The following is a 20967-nucleotide window of genomic DNA, read 5'->3' as shown; positions in this document are numbered from 1 at the left end:
AACATACCCAGGGATAGTGATGGTGGTGTCTGGGACATTATCTGTAACAGTTCCGTAAGGATGGCTACAACAGGCTGTTTTCTTGACTAGTCTGTGAGACAGCTCTCCCAGCTTTGGCACTAGCCCCCAGATTTTAATAAGGAGGACTTAGCAGGGTCGATGGAGCCGAGATTACTGTTGTCGTCTCCGATGCCTAGGTCAATGGGTGGTTCATCCGGTTTCAGCGATATCCAGAATGGAAATCTGATTGGTTAGTGAGTGGGATGTCTGGGAACTCCTGCACTACCTGCCTGTTTCTCTTGGTCTGTCTGGCGGTCACCCATCCCTGACTGCCTGCTTGCCCCTAACTTGTGGTGTGACCACCTCCTGAATGTTCTATCCACATAGTTCTCTGCCTCACGGATTTACCCGTGACTCCAGCCGCTGCTCAAACTCTGAAAAGTGGAGCTCAAGCTTGTGCTGCCAGCACACGGGATTGTCCAAGTCACGAGAAGTGTCCACAACTTCCCACATGCCACAGGATGGGTATTCTGCTTGGCTGAACTGTCCTACCATGCCTTAACCTTAAATCGCTTTTTACTTAAACTTTAGTTACTTTTACTCACTTGAATCTTACTCTTGTACTATTAACTATAAACTGAAGATTAGTTGAAAGTCGAAATTCTTCACCTTTACTCACAAATCAGCTCCCTCTCCTGTGCCTATAACTTCTTAAATTTTTAAACAAGCACACAGAAAGTATGTTTCTGTACTCACACTGTTTTCAATCTCCTGACTGTCTCTCCACTTGCACTGTTTTATCTCCTGAACTTGCTATATAATGCAAATCTTTCTCTATCCTTACTATATGGATCCCAAATAGGGTTATAAATATACAAATATAAAAAAAAATTGAGACACAGGTCACTAATGACTATAGTCTGATGTTTCCTCAACATTTGTGCCCAGACACCAACACATAATTGGGGCATAAATTAATTGCACAAGTTTAAACTTACATTTTCATACTTAAATGATAAATGATATATGGCAGTGGATGCAGCATTTTCCATGATTGTTTATGCTGATTTACTCATACTTTAGGTTTAGGTGTGTTCCAATGAGCTTGGGTGAATACCTGCACTTAACTTGTGATTGGCAAAATGGTATGACATTTTTCCAAGGGCAGGTGGGGAAACCAGGTCGAAACACCAGATCTATGTTCCAACTAACTGTTACTCAATGTTTTTTTTTTGGGGGGGGCGGCGGTGGTTAAGGACACAATTGACATTTCAAGCTCACACACTTTTATGCATATTGAAATGTTTTTAATTAACTTCCCCCCACCCCCCTCTTAAAAACACCTTCATACCTTGCCACTTCTTTCCCATAAACACTATAACCAATGAGCTTAAACATTTTTATCCAGTGGAACTAGGGCAGTTTGGCTCAACTAAAAATCTATGGACTACTATACAGATTTGGGAACATATAAGAAATGCAGCTTTTTAGAGAAATTCCTTTGATAAACACACCTCTTCTCATTGTTTTCTTGCTTAAAGCTGGTGTTTTTCCTTTCCAATGAGGACACTAATAATAAAACTAGTCCTCACTGGGTCACTCTACTGAAAAGACATGTGATTTAGTGCAAGATTCACATGGGAATATTTGCTGTGTTCAAAGAAAAAAATTGAAGATAATTCCCATGTTTGACCAAGGCAGTTATTTTGGTAGTTTTAACTACTTTGTACTAAGCTTAATTCCCACAGATGCCTTTATCAAATACACAGTTCAACTGTCAGCAGTAGCATGAAGTTCTACTTCAATATAATACCAGAACTTGGCAAGCCACGTTAGTCGATTAGTTTCCCCTTGTATTAGCCATGGTTCAGTTGGTAGCACTCGCACCTCTGAGTTACAAGGTTCTGGATGGAAGTCCAACTACAGTTCTTGAGCACAAAATCAAGGCTGACCTCCAATGCAGTACCAAAGGAGTGCTGCATTGTCAGAATTGCTGGCTTTTGGATGAGATGTTAGACCAAAGCCCCAACTGCCTGTGCGGGTGAATATAAAAGAGTCCATGGCACAATTAAGAAGATCAGGCGAGTTATTCCCACTTTGTGAGTTGGACAGATTTTGACATACAGGGAGTCAAAGCTTATGGCGAGCAGGCAGGGAAGTGGAATAAGGCCACAATCAGGTCAGCCATGACCTGGATGAGCAGACTCGAGGGGCCAAATGGGCTATACCTGCCCCTATTTCTTAGGTGATATGTCCTGGCCAATACTTATCCCTCAATTACCATCACAAAATCAGTATATCTGGTTACTATCATGGTGTTGTTTGTCAGAGCTTGCCTACAAATTGGCAGCTGTATTTCCTACATTACAATAGTGAGCACATTTCAAAAGTACTTAACTGGCTATAAAGCAATTTGAGATATCTGGAGATAGTGTAAGGTCGAAACAATTTTGTCAGAGTTTCCAAAAGTGTGAGGGCAACGAAGCTGCTGGTCGCCTTAGTGAACAATAGGGTATCTTCTTCAGCAATGAGATTTGAGGATTGAAATAAATGGAGGAATGATGGAGAGGGAAGAGGATAGAGGGAGTGAAAGCGAGTTCAATCAGGTGCGAAAAGAAATGAAAAGGGAAGGCAAGAAAGACTGGAGTATGAGAGAGAGAGAAAGACAGAAAAGAAAAGAAAATAATTTTAAATTTTAAAAACATCTAATAAAAATTTGCTACTTGGAAGAACGGGACACGACAGCTGAAATTATTCCCTTGCTGGGCTGGAGATATTGTATGGCAATGCAGGAATAAACAACTGTCCTTATCGAAAACCTATTTATACTATTAAGTGGCAGCTCTAACTTTGAATATTGCTGAAAAGGGAAACATGTTGCCAAACCTTTGCATCTTGCACTCATCAGGACAAATGCAAGAATGCCAAATTTCAAATGATCGCAACAATTTATATTACAGGAGAAAAGGGTGCTGATTAGTTGGCAGGTTGACTCCAATTGGCCAAGACGTTACCATGGAGAAAGCAACGGTTAACTACAGGCTCCCCAAGCTCCTAGGTAATTCAAAAAATTTCCACAAATTAAACTTGTCACAGAAAGTTAATTAATGTGTAAATGCATCAACTTCATGGAACTCATGTGAAAGTTGAGAGTGAGAGCCATTTTTGTGAGGCCGATAGCAAAGCTGAGTAAACTGTCCAGGAACCAGCTGTTATCACTTCCTCACCACAAGTTGCTGGCCAATTTACATATTAATAACAGCCAGTGCCATTACACTCGATGTTATTTTGGCAGCAAATTCTGCATCTACATATTAACTTGAATCTCAGAAGAGAAGCTCCAACTGCACCCGTGCGATGTTTCAGTTTCCCACATCAAAGTCTCTCCAATGTTCATTATGGGTGACTTTCATGCTGAATTCATGCTAGCATAAATTCTACATGCAAAATTTACAAAGCAGATAAATCTCATTGATTTAGGTCCTAGGTCTAGCCTGGTAGTGGAACAATGGTATGGGATGTCCATAGTAACTGAACGAAGCATGTCACTTGGAATTTAATGCACATTGCTGAAATATATTGCATGTTAAAACTGTCCAAGTCTATTGATCATTACATTAAAAAGAGAAGACTTGCTTTTATTTAAATAGGGCCTTTCAATGGCCACAAGGAAATCCCAAAGTGCTTTTCTGCCAATTAAGTAGCTTGGAATTCTAGTCACTGTTATAATGTAGGAAATGTGGTAGCCAATTTGCAAACAGGTTTCCACAAACATTGTGTGACAAAAACCAGATAATTTGTTCTAGTGATACTGCTTGAGGGATAAATATCGGCTATTACATCAGGGATAACTCTTCTTTGAAAGGGTATTGAGGAATCTTTTATATTCAACTGAGAGGACAGACAGGGCCTTGGTTTAACTTTCCATCTGAAAGATGACACCTCTAACATTACACTGAAGTGCCGGCCTTGATATTTTGTGCTCATGTCCTGGAGTGAGACTTAAACTCATAGGCCAGAACTTTTCCCTCGTCGGACGGGTTCAGCAGGAGCGGTCGCGAAGCCGACTACTGCCAGCGATCGGCTCCGCGATTTCACATGGGCCGGCCAATTAAGGCCTGCCCTGCGTGGATCATGAGCGGCAGCACTAAGCGCCACCTGTGCAGGTGTGGGGAGGAAGGAGAGTCGGGTCTAGTGTGCAGATGCGTGTGAAAAATCGCTTCAATCTCTGAGGCAGCTCCATGCCTCGGAGATTGAAGCGCTTTTTGAAAAAATTAATAACAACAATAAAAATTTAATGAAACATGTTCCTTCATGAGTCACATGAGATGGGACATGTTTTTAAATTCAAATGAAACTTTTTATTTAATTTGTAATAGCTTTATGAAACCTCATCCTGCTCGTGGATGAGGTTTCCTAAAAAATGTAAAGGCCGCTTGGCCTTTTCGCCAGCCCACCAACTGTTAGGTTAGATGGGCAGTATAAATTTCAAGTTAATTACCTTGTTAATGGTCTTAATAGGCCTTTCAATCATCGGCGGGCGCACAGTTTACTCCAGCGTGCACCCACCAAATGAAATATCGCACGAGTGCGTGATGATGTCAGGACGCACGCCTGACATCATCGCGCATCATATTACGTTCAGGCACACCGAAGGTAAAATTCTGGCCATAATCTTTTGACTCAGGAGTGGGGGTGCTACCGACTGAGCCACGGCTGACAGCTATTACAACTGCAAAACTCATGCCTATAGGCAGATTCACACTTTGTTCTGAATCTTGAACTTTGGAGCCTGCTGAGATTGCACATATAGTGAACGGACAGCAGAGATTTTATGCAGTGAGGGTAGTCATTATTCCACAAGCCGCACCCATTTTATTCTGGTAAGTAAAGCGGCAACATTCTTCACAGCAACTAAACTATGTAATAATTACCATAAAAGAACAAGGAGAAAAGAGCTGCCATAAGCACAGCTGTTAATACACAAAACTATTTTAGAATGAACTTGTGAACAGATATTAGACGAAAATCGATCTCCAAAACAACCAAAGTTCATTAGACCATGCAATGGAACATTTTAAAGAAGCTTTATTTTTAAAAAAGGCTTTCTCAGGGTTTTAGATTGTGGTACCACCCTCTATGGCTAAACTACACAAAGAAGTCAGCTCAGGTTTCATTCCCCATGTTAGCTGATCTCAGCCAGTGAGAAAATAGAGGAAGCCCCTTAGGTGGCAGGGAACTGGGGTGTGGGTTGAGGGATAAAATCAGCCAAGGTTCTCTCGCAAAAGGGCATGAGCGCACTGAGTACTTTCAAGGGTGGGTGGGGGGTGGAGTGGTGGTCGCGAAAGGGGAGGGTCTAGACACAGTTTGCTCAAGTCCCGAATTGGACTGCAAGCCCAGGGAATCCAGGGACATGGAGGCCACACCCAGCTTCATTTATATTCATTTTGCTGTTGACTGAATCATGCTCTTCCTGCCCTCACAAGGAAACTTAAAGTTAAATATTACCTGCCTTGGCCTCTCTCACCTAAGAGCCACCTCCCAGCCTGTCTGGGCCGACTGGGAAGCCTTCACTGCTCACCCTACTCAGACTTCTAACTTAATATTGCAGTCAAGCTCCAATGACATTATTGAGCTCGGATCTGGATAGTTAAAGATGAGCCCACTGCCTTCCTGCAGGTGTCCCACTCATCTGATCAAACGAGCAAGTTAACATTGGGACACAGCAGATGTCGCAGGATCAGAGGGGGCAAATGGCAGCCCTCATTTTAACTGCACACACCCACATATGGATAAAGCACCATGTAGTTGTGCCCCAGCAAGAGTCAGCGCCTTCAGGAACAAGGGGGGAAAAAAGTGAGATGATGATGATGGCAAATTGCTAAAAGAAATGCTGATTTATGTAAATAAAATGCAAAAATAATTAAAATACAAATTTAAAAAGAAACACATATTAACCAATTATGGGAACCATTGAGGAAACAGAGTTCTAGGTTTTTACCAGAACTACTGCTGAAATGCTTAAGATCGGTGAAAAAATTACAGAAATCCATTCAGTAAGATCGAGAATGAACAAGAAAGTTTTAGGCTGGAATTGTAGATTAGCCTGGGAACCTACCAGCACAGCCTGCCCTAGAAAACTCTGTGCCAACAATACAGAGCCAGAGTATTTTCTCAGTGTGGAAGCAGTTCTGAGGCAGCTCCCAAACTGGCCCAAAATGCATGCCACAATTAAAATGAACATTGCCACATCATCCTATAAGATACATCACTTGAGTGGCTGAGATGGGATAGGTATAAGATGGTAGATATGTGCGAAATCAGGAAATAAAGCAGTAAAATGTCAATGTATTTTGTTCCAAACACAGCTGAACCCCTGATTTTCCTTTCTATATCAGACACATGTGCAACAATACTACAGTATAAGCTGATCAAACCTGTTATTTAATTAACAGTTAAAAGTCTGATCTTTTTCCCCTTCTGTCCAGAAATAACATTTTTTAAAACTGCAAAGTCACAAACAATTTGGCACATATGGTAGCCAATAAACAATGATTAAAGCAAATAGGTAAAATAAAATTTGCAAAACAGCAGCTATCTTAATTCCAAATGGAAGTCACAGGACACCAACATAAAAGCTAAATTGGAATCATGTGGCAGCAGGAAAACTCAATTATAAAAACAGGGCAAATATATTAAGAAACTGCAAAGATAAATAGCAGTCCATGTTTTAAATCACCAAACTTAAACAGATCAGACAAGGAAAATAAATCAAATGGTAAAACAGGTCTCATATTTAGAATCAGCCAAAAACAAAATGAAGGCCATAATGCACCTGGAGAACAACAGCTGAGACAGAATTAGGATGTGGGAACTGTACAAAGCAGACTGGAACAGATGCTAGCAACTTACAATGACCTCTGGCTCTTGGAAGATTTAGGAAGGAGAGAGGAAGAGTGTACACATAAAGAACATACTGTACATGCTGTGGTGTAGTCCAATCAAATTCCTGTTAACATGAATTGTGTTTTTGACAAATTGATCTCATTAAGATACTGTGTATATAAATTAAGCAAATAGGCATGATAGTTGCCAGACTGCATAGCTGAAGCATGCAAACACATATTTCCTTCTCCTCTCCCAAACACATAACACATTTCTACTTACCATCATTTTTCTTTGCTCCTCGAGGTTGTGTAAAAATGCTGCAAACTCTTGAAGTGACTCATCTGGAATGGAATTCCAAAACATGTTAAGAAATAATATTACTGTAATGATTTTACAGTGGTATAAGTGGTAGTGTTCCCATTACAAAGAACATTTAGATGAAACCACTTCAGTGTCCCAACGTGCTGGGGGAATTAAAGTACAAACAAACTAGCCTAGTATAAGCCACCTCTTATGGCATCCTTTATAGTCCAGCCACTTATAGTGATTGTATCATTTATAATCTTTTAGCATCCAAAATACAAAGAAGTCAATTTTAAAATCAAATCAAAACAGTGTGGGTATCAGCATGCATAAACAATCTCAATCATACATGATCCTCATGGACGAGGAAGGACAAAATCCATCATCCTGTTGTTTCTGAAATGATTGCAGAACATTTGCTTTCATAATGCTCTCTGAAAATCCCTTCCAAGCACTGATCACTCTCCACATGAAAAGCTTCCTGATATCAAGCTTAAAATCATCTTTTACTAGTTTAAACCTGTGCCCCTTTGCTCTCTTCCAACTTCTAACTAAAATAGTATTCCAGATTAAACTTTTTCCATAATTGCTGCCCAAGACAGAGCACAGAACTCAAGGTGTGGTGTGCCTAAGGGAACTGTACAATTTGATCATGAACTTCCTCAGTCTTGCACTCTAATGATTTGACTACATATTATTGAGTACTGCTCTGCAATGGTTGACACATTGAACATGGAGCTCACTAAGTGTTTTCCAAACATAGTTATTTCAAAACTATCCGTAGAATGCATGCCACCATTGTTCCTCCCTACGTGCAAAACTTTACACTTGCAGTTGTAGTTGTTTTATCACCCCTTTGCGAACACAAGCACCACATTAACCTGTTTCTAAATTATTGGCACCTCCCTAGTGCCCATTGGCTTTCCCGTAATGATCATCAAAGCCTCACAAATTTCCATAAATATTATAACAGATTTTGTTAAGTGCAGGAAATTAAACTCAGCACTTTCACTTGTTAATCAGAAAGCTAAGAAATTGTATCCTACTTCTTAATTAAGTGAAGTGACTTAACTATTTTTTAATGAGTTATCTCTGTGGGGAAAAATCTTTAGAACTAAGCAGGTTTCAGCAGCTAATCTAAGCTGAAGATTAACCACAGTAAAATTTTAGTTAAAAGATGCATTCTTAAATGTGTACAGTTACCTCAATTTATGCACTTTGTCTTGTAGTTACAACTACAAACTACAGCTATCTCAGGATACAGGGCAGGCCATTTAGGACTAAGATGAGGAAAAATTTCTTCGGTTAGAGGGTGGTCAAGCTGTGGAATTCTCTACCACAGAAGGCTGTGAAGGCCGGGTCACTGAGTATATTCAAGAAAGAAATTGATCGTTTTTTGGATATCAGGAACATCAAGGGATATGGAGAGAAAGCAGGAATATGGCATTGAGATAGAGGATCAGCCATGATCATGTTGAATGGCGGAGCAGGCTCGAAGGGCCGAATGGCCTACTCCTGCTCCTAGTTTATACGCTTCTACGTTTCTATAACTTGAGTGGTCAGTTACATCAACTTGTAATGTAATTATTGGATCTGATTGGTTCGATAACCAAGTGACCAAAACTTATGGTTACAGCATGGTATTATTGTTCACGTGGTTACAAGGCCAATACGAAAGCAATTTAGAAAGTTAGATTCTTAAAAGTCATCCTGGGGTTGCCAACCCTGCTGAATTATTTGTATATTTCGCAGAATTTGATGATGATCTCCTGAATGCTGTTTCTGGCAACCTGGGTGAAAATGTGCAAGTAGAATTTGCCATTTGCACAGAGCCCATCATGTGGCATCTTAGAGTTCTGCCCCCAGGAGAACTCAGGAAATGCAGTAGCCAGTGGAATAGTCCACATTGAGGGCATCGGCATGGGCAACACAAGTGCGATTGTCCATTTCAAATGAAGTCCAAAATGGCACAAGAGTCAAGGTGGATTCACAAAGTATGATTGGCCACAAACAAAGGACTGACTTAAACAAAGAATTAACTTCAAACTATATTTCTTAATGTCATGTTGAGCAAGTAGAATACAAAACAGGCATAACCACAGGAGCACAGCTCTTTTATTGAAAAGCACTTAAAACTCAGAATCTTCAGCCAATATCTGTTTAGCTTAAAGAAGCTTCATTTGAAATAAAATTCAATATGACAACTTTATGTCTCAATAACTACAAATACCAGCATACAAAAATGAAACAGAGAATAGGAGATAAAACTAAACAAACTACAATTTATTTTAGTAAATAAACTGCTGCAAAATCTAGTTATATTTTCTAAATTTAGGAAAATGATTTAGGCTGATTAAACTTCTAAGTTTCCAAAATAGCAAGCCTAAAAACATTGATATGCCTTAATTTTGCTTTTGCAATAGATAAGATAATCATTTATGAAAAAAAGAGCAAAACACGTGGCATTCTATTTCTACACATGGGTATCCTTTAACTATTCTTGAGTTAAATAATTTCCTGCTCAAGCAAAGACATTCAACAACAAGGGACCCAACTTTTAGAAATACAAAAAACAATTGTAACCTGCAGGTAAATATCACATGGTTAAATGTCATGTGATCAAACTGCTAGGAATACATCCAGAGCCGGCAACCTTAATTCATATGGAGACAAGAAATACAACCAGTTCCATGCAAACAAAGCTTATTCCTGCAAAATGATACAATGGAACTTCATAAAATAGCTGTCAAAAATCACATCTTTAGATAAGATTATCTAGGAACTCAATTTTATCCCTGATACAATCACATCACTTGCTTCCAAATGCAACAATTCTATCTGACAATATCAAAGCTGATCTGCTAAGAGTTTGATCATTTTTAACCTTTTATAAGAGAGTGCATTGAGTTACTGTAACCAACATCAGATGCATGAACATGAGTTACATGATGCATGTAATTCAGCATGCTCGGCCTATATAACTGATACATGAAAACTCTTCCTTGGTAAAAGATGTACATGTCTCAGTTACACAAAGAGGGTAAGCAGACTATAGTGTAAACAGTAACTACAAAAGTAGTAAAAAAGTTGGTGTTCCAAGACACTTAAATAGTGACTTTGAGCTAAGGTGGAACAATCAAAATTTTTCTGAACTAACCTTCAAAGTCCACAGAAGTATTTCAGCAAAATCTTTAACAAAGAGAGAGATCTACATACTCTAAGAATATTATGTTCAGTAATTTTTTAAATCATAAATGCTTCCCCAATTGGGCTACATTAAATCTATCATTCACAATTTTTCAAAAATGCAGGTATCGTAGGGATATAACTAAGTATTCAGAGCTGTGCTGCAATTTCTGTGGTATGAAAAGCAAGAAAGTGAAGTGAAAAACACCATGAGAAATAATGAGACCCACTTACCAATGCATCGCTCATCGTCTGTCTCAGCATCTCCAATAAATTCAAACGAAAACTCCCCAAGTGACCGAGCAAATTTGTGCTGCGCTGCTGAAAGAGCTGCCAAGAATAACCAATTGAGAAAAATGTAGATTTATTACAGCAAAATAATTTCTTCAGATTTGTGTTTTTGAAGATCTATAGAAAAAGAATCATAATTTCACCCAAAGTCCCTAAACATTCAATTACAGGAATATTATTTATAGTCTACAGTTTCCACCCACTAAATAATTCAGCTTTAGGAGAGTAAAAGAGAGCAATAATTTTGCACAAGATGAAACATTTATTAGGATTTTGCTTTTCTTACAGTACATGTATGTCTTCTTTGGGGAGATGCAAAACACAGGTTAGAAAGTGGAGGTGTGTTCAGATGAGTCTCATTTAGTACACTAGTAATAAAAAGTACACTATGAGACACCTTACAAAAGGAGATATTCTGATACCCACATTGATGCTCATCTGAACAAGACTACTCTGGTTAAAGATGTAAGAAATATTCCATACTGAATTAGTGAGCTTATCCAAAGAACACAGGAAGGATGAAGGCTCTTTGATAAAACTACAATTTGGTGACCGAGGCTCCTGTCACTTTCTACAAAAGGTCAGCATACAGTCAAAAGTTGATAAAAACTGAAATGTAAATGTTTTATTAAAATAAAAAAGTGAAAAAATCTAGAGTATCCAAAACTCAGTATACTGCATTGAGAGATTCGACATTATCAGCAAAATTTTTCTTTGCACAGCTTATTTTAGTTGAGATTTAAAACCAACCTAACAGGTTGTCCACCCCCAGTCCTCATCAGTTAACCCATCGATAATTATTCCATTACCAGCAATATTACTGTCAGATGAAGTCTTCTACAGCTTCAATCAGGTCACAATTAACCCAATCTACTGTCTTCGAAAAGTGAACATGGCTTTGATTTTGCCATGGTTAATCCTGAGAAATATTAGTCCATTCAATTAAAAGGTACTCATGAGTTTGGTAACCAATTACACATCAAAAAGCACCTTAGAAAAATAGAAAATTTCCTGTGGGGCACCATCATTTTGGTGAAGTGAATCCAAAAATAAATGAATCAAGAATTTTTTTTTTCAACATTTAATGCACCGCACTTTAAAGAACCAAGGCAACCTAAAATATTCACACCTGTCTAATCGTAGGATTCATGTACAACTTTCAACTTTAGCATGACATTTGGATGGATTTACTTTCTATAATGGTGTCTATTTTCTGGGGTTCCCACAATCTTCTGCAAGCATGTGGAATGCACTTGAGGCATTTTTCTAAATAACATGGAAAAACTAAATTGACTTTAGCAGACAGCTGAAACTATACATAGGAAGTTTCAACACAATGGAAGACATTTAATCTTGTTAGTGCAGGATCAAAACATTGGAATCAAGCCCATTTTCTCTCTAAACATTGCATCGGTGAGAGATTTTTCTTCTTTTGGACACGTATCTTTTCTTTGGGGAAAAAAGACTTAAGAACCTATGAAATAACTTCCTAATTTGAAAGAAAACAATATTTCTGTAAAAAAAATGTTCTGGAAGAATTAATTATAAATTTCCCCAGGGCATTGGAGAGTAAAGACCAAAGGGTAGATGTAGATAATTGAACCAAGGAGCTTGAAGGGAAACAAGGGAAATAGAAGAATGGAAGAATGCGAGGGGTAAAGTAAGGAGTATGGAGGCAGAGGTTGGAAAAGTGTAGAAGGATTAGGGAAGGGACCAAGAGGAACAGAAGTTAAGTGAAGCAAGAGGAGCGGGGAGGAGACGATGAAATTTAATGCAGAAAAATTTGAAGTGATACATTTTGATAGGAAAAGAAATGCAAAATACAGGGTACATTTCTAAAGAGGGTGCAGGAATAGAGAGATTTGGAGGAATATGTGCACAAATCATTAAAGATGGCATGGCAGGTTGAGAAAGCAGTTAATAAAACTTATGGATTCCTGGGCTTTATAAATAGGGAAATAGAGTGCCAGAGCAAGAAAAGTTACAATGAATCATAATAAAAGCTGTGAGCTGGCCTTAACTCCAATTCTGGGCAGCAGATTTTCAGAAGAGTGTGAAAGCTTCAGAGAAGGGTACAGAAAAGACTCATGTTCCAGAGATGAGGAATTTCAATTAAGAGGATAGATCGGAGAAACTTTGGTTGCTCTCCTTAAAGAAGATTTAGAGGAGATTTGATAGAGGTATTGAAAAGGGGGAAAAAAGTGGAACTGTCCCCACTGATGGAATGATTGAGAAATAAAGGATACCAACTTAAGGTGATTGATAAAAGAAGGAACAGGGAAATGAGCAAACAATTTTTTTATGCAGCGTGGTTAGGATCTGGAATGCACTGCCTGAGGAGTGTGATGGAGGGAGGTTCAATCAAGGCTTGCTAAAGGGAATTGGATAAATACCTAAAAAAAGAGAGAAAGATTCACACAACTACAGGAAAAGGGTGGGGGAGTCAGGCTAGCTATGTTCCTCTTGAAGATAACTTAATTTTTATCCTGTTATGAAACGTGGACAGCACTGACAAGGCCAGCATTTATTTCCCATCCCTAGTTGCCCTTGAGAAGGTGATGGTGCAGTGCATGTGTTGTAGGACCACCCACAGTGCTGTTAGGAAGGGAGTTCTAGGATTTTGACCCAGCGACAGTGAAGGAACGGTGATATATTTCCAAGGCAGGATGGTGTGCGACTTGGAGGGAAACTTGTAGGTGTTCCCATGCATCTGCTGCCCTTGTCCTTCTAAGTGGTAGAGGTTATGGGTTCAGAAGGTGCTAACGAAGGATCCTTTGAGAGTTCCTGCAGTGCATCTTGTGGGTGGTAAACACTGCTGCCACTACACATCAGTGGTGGAGGGAATGAATGTTTAGGTTGGTGGATGGGGTCAATCAAGTGGGCTGCTTTGTTCTAGATGGTGTCAAGCCTCTTGAGTGTTGCTGGAGCTGCACTCATCAAGGCAAGTCACACTCCTGCCTAGAGTTAATAGATGGTAGACAGGCTTTGGTGAGGAGTGGTCAGGTTTTGGAGAGTCAGGCAAGTTATTCACTGCAGAATTCCCAGCCTCTGAGCTGCTCTTGTAGCCACAGTATTTAAATGGCTAGCTCAGTTCAGTTTCTAGTCAACACTTACCACCAGGATGTTGATAGTGGAGGATTCAGCAATGTTAAGGCCATTGAATGCCAAGGAGCGATGGTTAGATTTCTTTTGCCCGAGATGGTCATTGCCTGAAACTTAAGTGGCAAGTGACACTTGTGACACATATCAGCCCATGCCTAAATGTTGCCCAGATCTTGCTGCTTATGGGCACAGGCTGCTTCAGCTTCTGAGGAATCAAAAATGGTGCTGAACATTTTTTTAAATCAGCGAGCATCCCCACTTCTGACCTTATGATGGAAGAAAGGTCATTGATGAAGTAGCTGAAGGTAGTTGGGCCTAGGACACTATCCTGAGGAACTCCTGCAGTCCTGATGCTGAGATGACTGATCTTCAACAACCACAACCATCTTCCTTTGTGCGAGGTATGATTCCAACCAGTGCAGAGTTTTCCCCCTTGTTCCCATTGACTCCAGTTTTGCTGGGCTCCTTGATGACACAAATGGTCAAATGCTGCCTTGTTGTCAAGGGCAGTCACTCTCACCTCACCTCTGGAATTCAGCTCTTTTGTCCATGTTTGGACTAAGGCTGTAATGAGGTCAGGAGCCACATGGCCCTGACAGAACCCAAACTGAGCATCAGTAAGTAGGTTATTGCTGTGTAAGTGCCACTTGATAGGACTGTCAATGACACCATCCATCACTTTGCTGATGATCGAAAGGGGTTTGATGGAGTGGTAATTGGCCGCTTCTGGCTAAAGATGGTTGTAAAATGGCATGGGAACAACAGGCCAAATGGCCTCCTTCTGTGCTGTAACCATTCTATGATTCTAAATAAGTATAAACACTAACCAACTTTTGATAAAGAGGTGAGTTCGTTTACATTACCAAATCTTAAATTTTGATTGAACCAGGCAAAGCCTTATTTATCTCTCGTGAGCAAAGGATAAATGTGTGAACTCAGACAGAATTTAACCCATGCAACACACATGCACATTGTTGTTCGGCTCAGATATATGTGGATAAAAAGAATGTAAACTGTATTCTGATTTGTACATATTCTAAGTTGAACAGTTTTAATTTCTCTTTGTTTCAGTCCTGAGCGGTATGAAAGCCAAATGGTGTCAGTGTTCATACATACTATTTACAGTTGGTAAAAATCCCTCAGAAACCTTCAAAGGGGATTTCATGCACAGTAAGGAGCATAGGTAGTGATTGTCATGAAGATAGTTGATTGTGTGCGTGAATGTGAGTATTAGATACTATATGACACTCAGCTAAGATACTGTAAGGTACACTCTGTATTACATATGGGGTCACCTGCCTGGGGGTGGAAGGTCAGATAGCACTTATTAGGGAGTTAGTCAGCATGGCAGATTAAATGATGTTGTTCTTGCAGTTAAATCTGTGCCCTTGAGTGTTGTTCTTTTAGCCAGAGATGTGACATTGGCGATGTGAATAAATACAGTAATTTTTAGGATTGTGTCATGTAGTCCAGGGAATTGAGCTATTGGAACCAATGGACGATACCTGCACCATCAGTTAAAAATGGAAAGCGTGGCTGGAGGAGTTTGAAATGTAGGCTGACAGTCGCAGTCTGCTTTTGGATGAGGTGATGGTGGCACAGAAAGCACAACGATAGGCCTTTTTGTTGTTCAATGTGGGTGCTTCAGTGAGGGAGACTTTCAAGACGTTGCCTGACACAGCAGTAAAGGTAGATTATGAATGTGCAATGAAAGCTCTGAAGGACAATTAGACGGAGGCACCAAATGCCACATCCCAAAGGCATGTTTTCCATCAGATGAGACAGAAAAAGTAAGAAACATTAGCCCAAGTTATGACCCGTTTGAGGCCAGCGTCGTCGGGAGGTTGCAATTATGTTGTGACGGATCTGAATAACCAGGTAATGGATCAGATGGTCCAACATTACAAATTGGATAAACGGAGGCATAAGCTGCTGGAAAGAGGAGTTGACTTAACATTGGCTGACACTTCAAAAACAGCAGTTGCATTGGAAGCAGTGGATGGACAATTTAATGGCATGAAATTTGGTCCCACTTCAGCCATTTGCATGACAAAAGCTGAGGTTAACAGAGTGGCAAAATCTGGAATCCAGCTTTGTAGAAAAGTGAACAGCAAAAGTCAGAGAGATGTTTCAGATGTGGCAACTTGGGGCACTGTGGAAAAGATGCTTGCTGCCCCACCAAGAGAAAGGTACACAGAAAATGTGGAGGCAAAAACCATTTTGCCAAGAAATGCAGAAGCAAAGCTGAACAGTGAGGAAAGCCTGGCAAACCACGTGAAGGAAAGAGAGTTGAAAGTAACACAACTATGAGATGAGTTGAAGAAGATGCAGAGAGTGACGACACAAATATATGTTTTCTGTCAACAGGAGAAACCACGAGAAAACTCTAGTGATTATTGGTAGTGTTGAAGTGAGCATTATGGTAGATTCAGACAGTGATAATAATGTCATCAAAGAAGCACTGTGGGAGGAACTGAAGACAAAGAGAATCAAGTGCACATCTTGAAGATGTGTCAAAAACTCTATCCTTACACATCTAAAATCTCACTTCAAACTGTTGGGTGTTTCATTGCAGATGTGAAAGCTGGGGATCGGAACGTAGAGGCAGAATTCGTAGTGATCGAGGAGGATGGTGAGCTTCTTTTGAGCAGAGAAACTGCTCATGTCTTGGGGGGGTGGGGGGTGGGGGGGGCGGTGCTACACATCCAATTGAAAGTGAATTTGTGAAATCAAATGCAAGGCTTAGTGAGGAGTTTGGATCAGTGTTTCAAACAATTGGGAACTTACACAACAGCCAAGTGAAATTAACCATTGACAAGAACGTGAAGCCTACAGCTTGGTCTGTATGCAGGATACCTTTTGGTCTGAGAGAGAAAGTTGAGGCAAAGAGCAAGGAACTAAGCCAGTTGAAGGGCCACCACCATGGTGAGCCCTGTTGTGATCATACCTAAAACAAATGGTGACATCAGACTCTGCATTCTCTTGATATATGATATGATATGATAAAGAGCGAGAACACATCACCCTAATTTTCAGTGTGGATGAATTATTTCAAGAATTGTCAACAAGCAAACTATTTTCCAAATTAGATGTAAAGTGAGAATACTACCAGCTGAAGCTTCATCCAGATTCATGGAAGGTGACATCTTTCATCATTCATTGTGGACTTTACTGATACAAGAGGTTACTATTTGGCATCAATACAGCACCAGAGATTTATCAACACCAAATCCATAAATTATTATTCATGGAGCCAATAAAGAGGAACATAATGAAGTTGAGATTAGAATTGGCTAGATTGCAGTCAACAGGACTTATGGTAAACGCCGGCAAGTGCTTGCTAGGCATGACAGAGCTACTGCTTACAGGGCGTAAACTTACGAGCGGCCGAGTCAATCCAATCAAAGACAAGATAAAGTAATAGCAGAGGCACATGAACCACAAAATGCCAGCAAAGTGAGAAGTTTTCCAGGACTTGTGAAGCATTGTGAACTATCCCAAACTTTGCTACCCCAGTTGTTCCATTGAAGAAGTCGACCAGAAAGAATGAATGGTTCAGATTTGATGAAGAACAGAAAGCTGCCTTCACAGCTTTGAAGGAGAATTTGACAGGTGCTTGAACCCTGGGATACTATGATCCAAATGCATCAATGAAAGTCACAGCTGATGCTAGTCCAGTAGCACTAGGAGTAGTGCTGCTGAAGGCCAAAGAATCACTGCCTATCAAGCAGATTTCTGACTTAAGTGATGAAGAGATATTCTCAGATGGAGGAAGAGGCTCCAGGATTGGCGTGGGTATATGAAAGATACATGCATACTTGTTTGGCATTGAGTTTGAATTAATGACAGATCACAAGATATTAGAGATGATTTATTCTCCCTGATCTTTCCATTCCATGTGCCAGAATGGAAAGATGGGTTTGAGACTCCAACAAGTACAAGGTGGTTCACACTGCTGGAGAGGTGGACATCACTGATCTGCTATCACGACTACTGAGGGAGGATCAAACACACAGATCCTCACTAGCAAAGGAAGCCAAATCATTCATGCAGTTTGTGGTAGTTCATGCTACACCCAGAGCAATGACACCTACAGAGACTGAAAGAGAGATAATGATCTAGAATTTGATTACATCAGACAGAGAATCCAAGCTGGAAATTGGGAGAACTGCCCATTCAAGGCATACATCACTCTATGAGATGAATTATACACAATTGTGAAGTGTGTTCTCTGAGGCAGAATGGTACTGCCACAAATGTTTAGGCCTAGAGTGGTGACACTAGCTCATGAGGGTCATTTGGATGTGGCTGATACTACGCAAAACTTACAAACCAAAGTATAATGGCCAGGGACGGAGAAAGATGTGGAGCAGTTGGTCAAAACATATCATAGATGTCATCTTGTCAGCACAACCAATCCACCAGAACCAGTACACAGTACATTGTTACTGGGTGGACCATGGGAGGATGTAGCAGTTGACTTCTTAAGCCCCTTTCCACCAAGAGAATCCATGCTAGTGGTGAGTGACTACTATGAGTATTTTGCGATGAAGCCTACAACAGCAGAGAAAACAATTCTGCAGTGGCTGAAGTATGTGAGGCATGTTCTGCCAGTCACTCTATATTCAGATAATGGGTTACAATTCATTTCACAGACCTTTACAGATTACAGGTCACAGGCATTCACCATCATAGAGTAATCCCTAAATGGTCAAAGGCAAATGGGGAAGTGGAATGACCACCAATCCTTAGAAAAACAGATGAGGAATGCTCAGGCTGAAGGCACAGATTGGAAGGAGGCTTTGCTATCATATATGACCATGCATGGAGCAACTCCACACACTACGATGGGCAAGAGCCCAGTTGAGTTGCCATTTGGATGCAAAATATGTATCAAGACAGCAGAGCTGAGGGACATCAGTGTTGATCACCAGGTTTGAGATCATGATGCAGAGAAAAGGGATGCTGCAGCGTTTTATATAGACCACAGGAAGGGAGCTAAACAGTTTGATGTGATAAACAAAAGGTCAAAGGGGTGTTAATGGTGGTGGTACTGGTTAAAGGAAGTGCTGATGGTGACATTAAAGATAGAAAGCAGAATGTGATAATAGCTGGACAAGGGCAAGCACTCTGGAAAGAACAACATGAACGAGTTACTAGATGGCCCTAGTGGGGGCGGGGGTAGGAGGAGGGGATGGTGGTGGGATAAAAGATCAAAAATTACCATTAACACTCCTCTGACCTTTTGTTTATGACATCTTTGGCAATCTCTCCTTTGCCTCCACTATCACTGGCCTTCTATCCAGCTTCACCTGCTCCACCACCCCCCCCTTAAACAAAGTAAATTTCACCACATTTTACTTCTGTATAGCTCTGAAGAGTCATAAGGGCTTGAAACATTAACTTTGTTTTTCTCTGCACAGATGCTGTTAAACCTACTGAGTTTTCCCAATTAAAGAAATTCATTTACTCAGCGAGTTAGGGAAATAATGATTTGTTAAGTTTGCTTGCAAAATTTATTGGTGTATATTTAGTAAGGGAAGGAATCTAAGCTATATACACTAAGCCAAAAATCATGGCCATGTTTTTGGCCTAATAAGGGATGAATGTTACGATACAAAAACAAAAACAGAATTACCTGGAAAAACTCAGCAGGTCTGGCAGCATCGGTGGAGAATAAAAGAGTTGACGTTTCGAGTCCTCATGACCCTTCGACAGAACTGAGTTCTGTCGAAGGGTCATGAGGACTCGAAACGTCAACTCTTTTCTTCTCCGCCGATGCTGCCAGACCTGCTGAGTTTTTCCAGGTAATTCTGTTTTTGTTTTTGTTTTGGATTACCAGCATCCGCAGTTTTTTTGTTTATATATGAATGTTATGATGATAGCTGGTAGTGTGTATGGGCTAGAGTATTAAATACAATATTGTACTTGGATAAGGTACTCTAAGATACACTGTGTGCTACATATAGGGTCACCTTACTTGGGGGGTATAAGGTCATTTAGCGCATGTTAGGGAGCTGACCAGCATGGCATTTTAAGTAATGTTGTTCTTGCAGTTAAATCTGTGATCTTGGGTGTTGTTATGTCCGCCTGAGATGTGACAGTCATCTGGTTCACTAACCTAAAGAAGGAGACAATGGCATGGTGGCAATGTCACTAGGTAAGTAATCCAGGGGCCCAGGCTAATGCTCTGGGAACACGGATTCAAATCCCACCATGGTAACTATGGAATTTAAATTCAATTAATAAATCTGGAATATAAAGCTGCTCTCAGTAATGGTGACCATGAAATTATCATTGATCGTCATAAAGACCCATCTGGCTCACTAATGCCCTTCAGGGAAGGAAATCTATCATCCTTCCTGGTCTGGCCTACATGTGACTCTAGACCCACAGCAATGTGGGTGACTCTGAAATAGCCTAGCAAGCCACTCAGTTCAAGGGCAGTTAGGGATGGGCAACAAATGCTGGCCTAGCCAGCAAGGCCCACATCCTATGAAAGACTGAAAAAAATTCAGTTCTTTTCTGACTTAACTTTTTGGAGTCAACATGCATCCTTCCTCTGTAATGTACAAGGTAATCCATAATTAAATGGTTAATCTTCACAACTCATCTTAAATGCACACATTGCTGTTAATGTTTAAAAAGGTGGAATTCAACTCCAAAAGGCCAAAGCAACCTTAGATGCCTAGCAAATGGTGCAAAAAATGGTTCCTCCATTCATATTAAATGACAATTTAAATCTCGCATTCTATCAGAAAAAATCAAATATTTACCACAAGACACTGCATTTACATATAAAATAATATTCTGCAAAATTATAAAATTGAATAACTAGTGCTGGATTTCACACGGAGGTGGTAACCACATCCATTTGCTGAAAAGTCAGGTGGGCAACACCACCCCCACTTGGTCAGGAAGCCATGACCAGTTTTATCAGGCAGTCAATTGCCTGAAGTCGTGGCTTCCACCCCCGAGGAGGGAAAATGTGCCACACCTCAGAGCTGCCAGCCAAACAGAGGGCCAGTTGCTCTCTGGTTCCAAATGGTGATAACTGGTTGGACTGCAATCAGTCCCTAATGAGGCCTGACGAGAAGATAAGTGGGGACGGGGGTTGCAGTGATCGGGAGGCCAGGGAAGGGGGAGGAGCGAGCATGGGCGACCTTTTCCAATGGTCGGGGGCGGGGGGGGTCCTCT

The 20967-nt window shown here is 40.4% G+C and overlaps 1 protein-coding gene across 5 annotated transcripts in view; it reads right to left on the bottom strand.

The window, feature by feature from the left end:
* Positions 1 to 20967, bottom strand: part of arhgap10 (Rho GTPase activating protein 10) — a 305162-nt gene that overhangs the window by 174006 nt on the left and 110189 nt on the right. For 4 of the 5 annotated variants that reach the window (XM_041193989.1, XM_041193998.1, XM_041193964.1 and 1 more), the window contains 2 exons: positions 10612 to 10707; positions 7168 to 7229 (listed from right to left, as the gene is read on the bottom strand). In XM_041193989.1, the coding sequence (XP_041049923.1) occupies positions 7168 to 7173 (6 nt within the window). In that variant the 5' untranslated portion in view covers positions 7174 to 7229; positions 10612 to 10707. The remainder of the gene's footprint in view (positions 1 to 7167; positions 7230 to 10611; positions 10708 to 20967) is intronic. The other variant, XM_041193981.1, reaches the window with a different exon arrangement.

Source organism: Carcharodon carcharias, chromosome 1 (genome assembly GCF_017639515.1).
Source record: "Carcharodon carcharias isolate sCarCar2 chromosome 1, sCarCar2.pri, whole genome shotgun sequence".
Taxonomy (NCBI): Eukaryota; Metazoa; Chordata; class Chondrichthyes; order Lamniformes; family Lamnidae; genus Carcharodon; species Carcharodon carcharias.
This window is presented reverse-complemented; position numbering and strand designations above follow the sequence as displayed.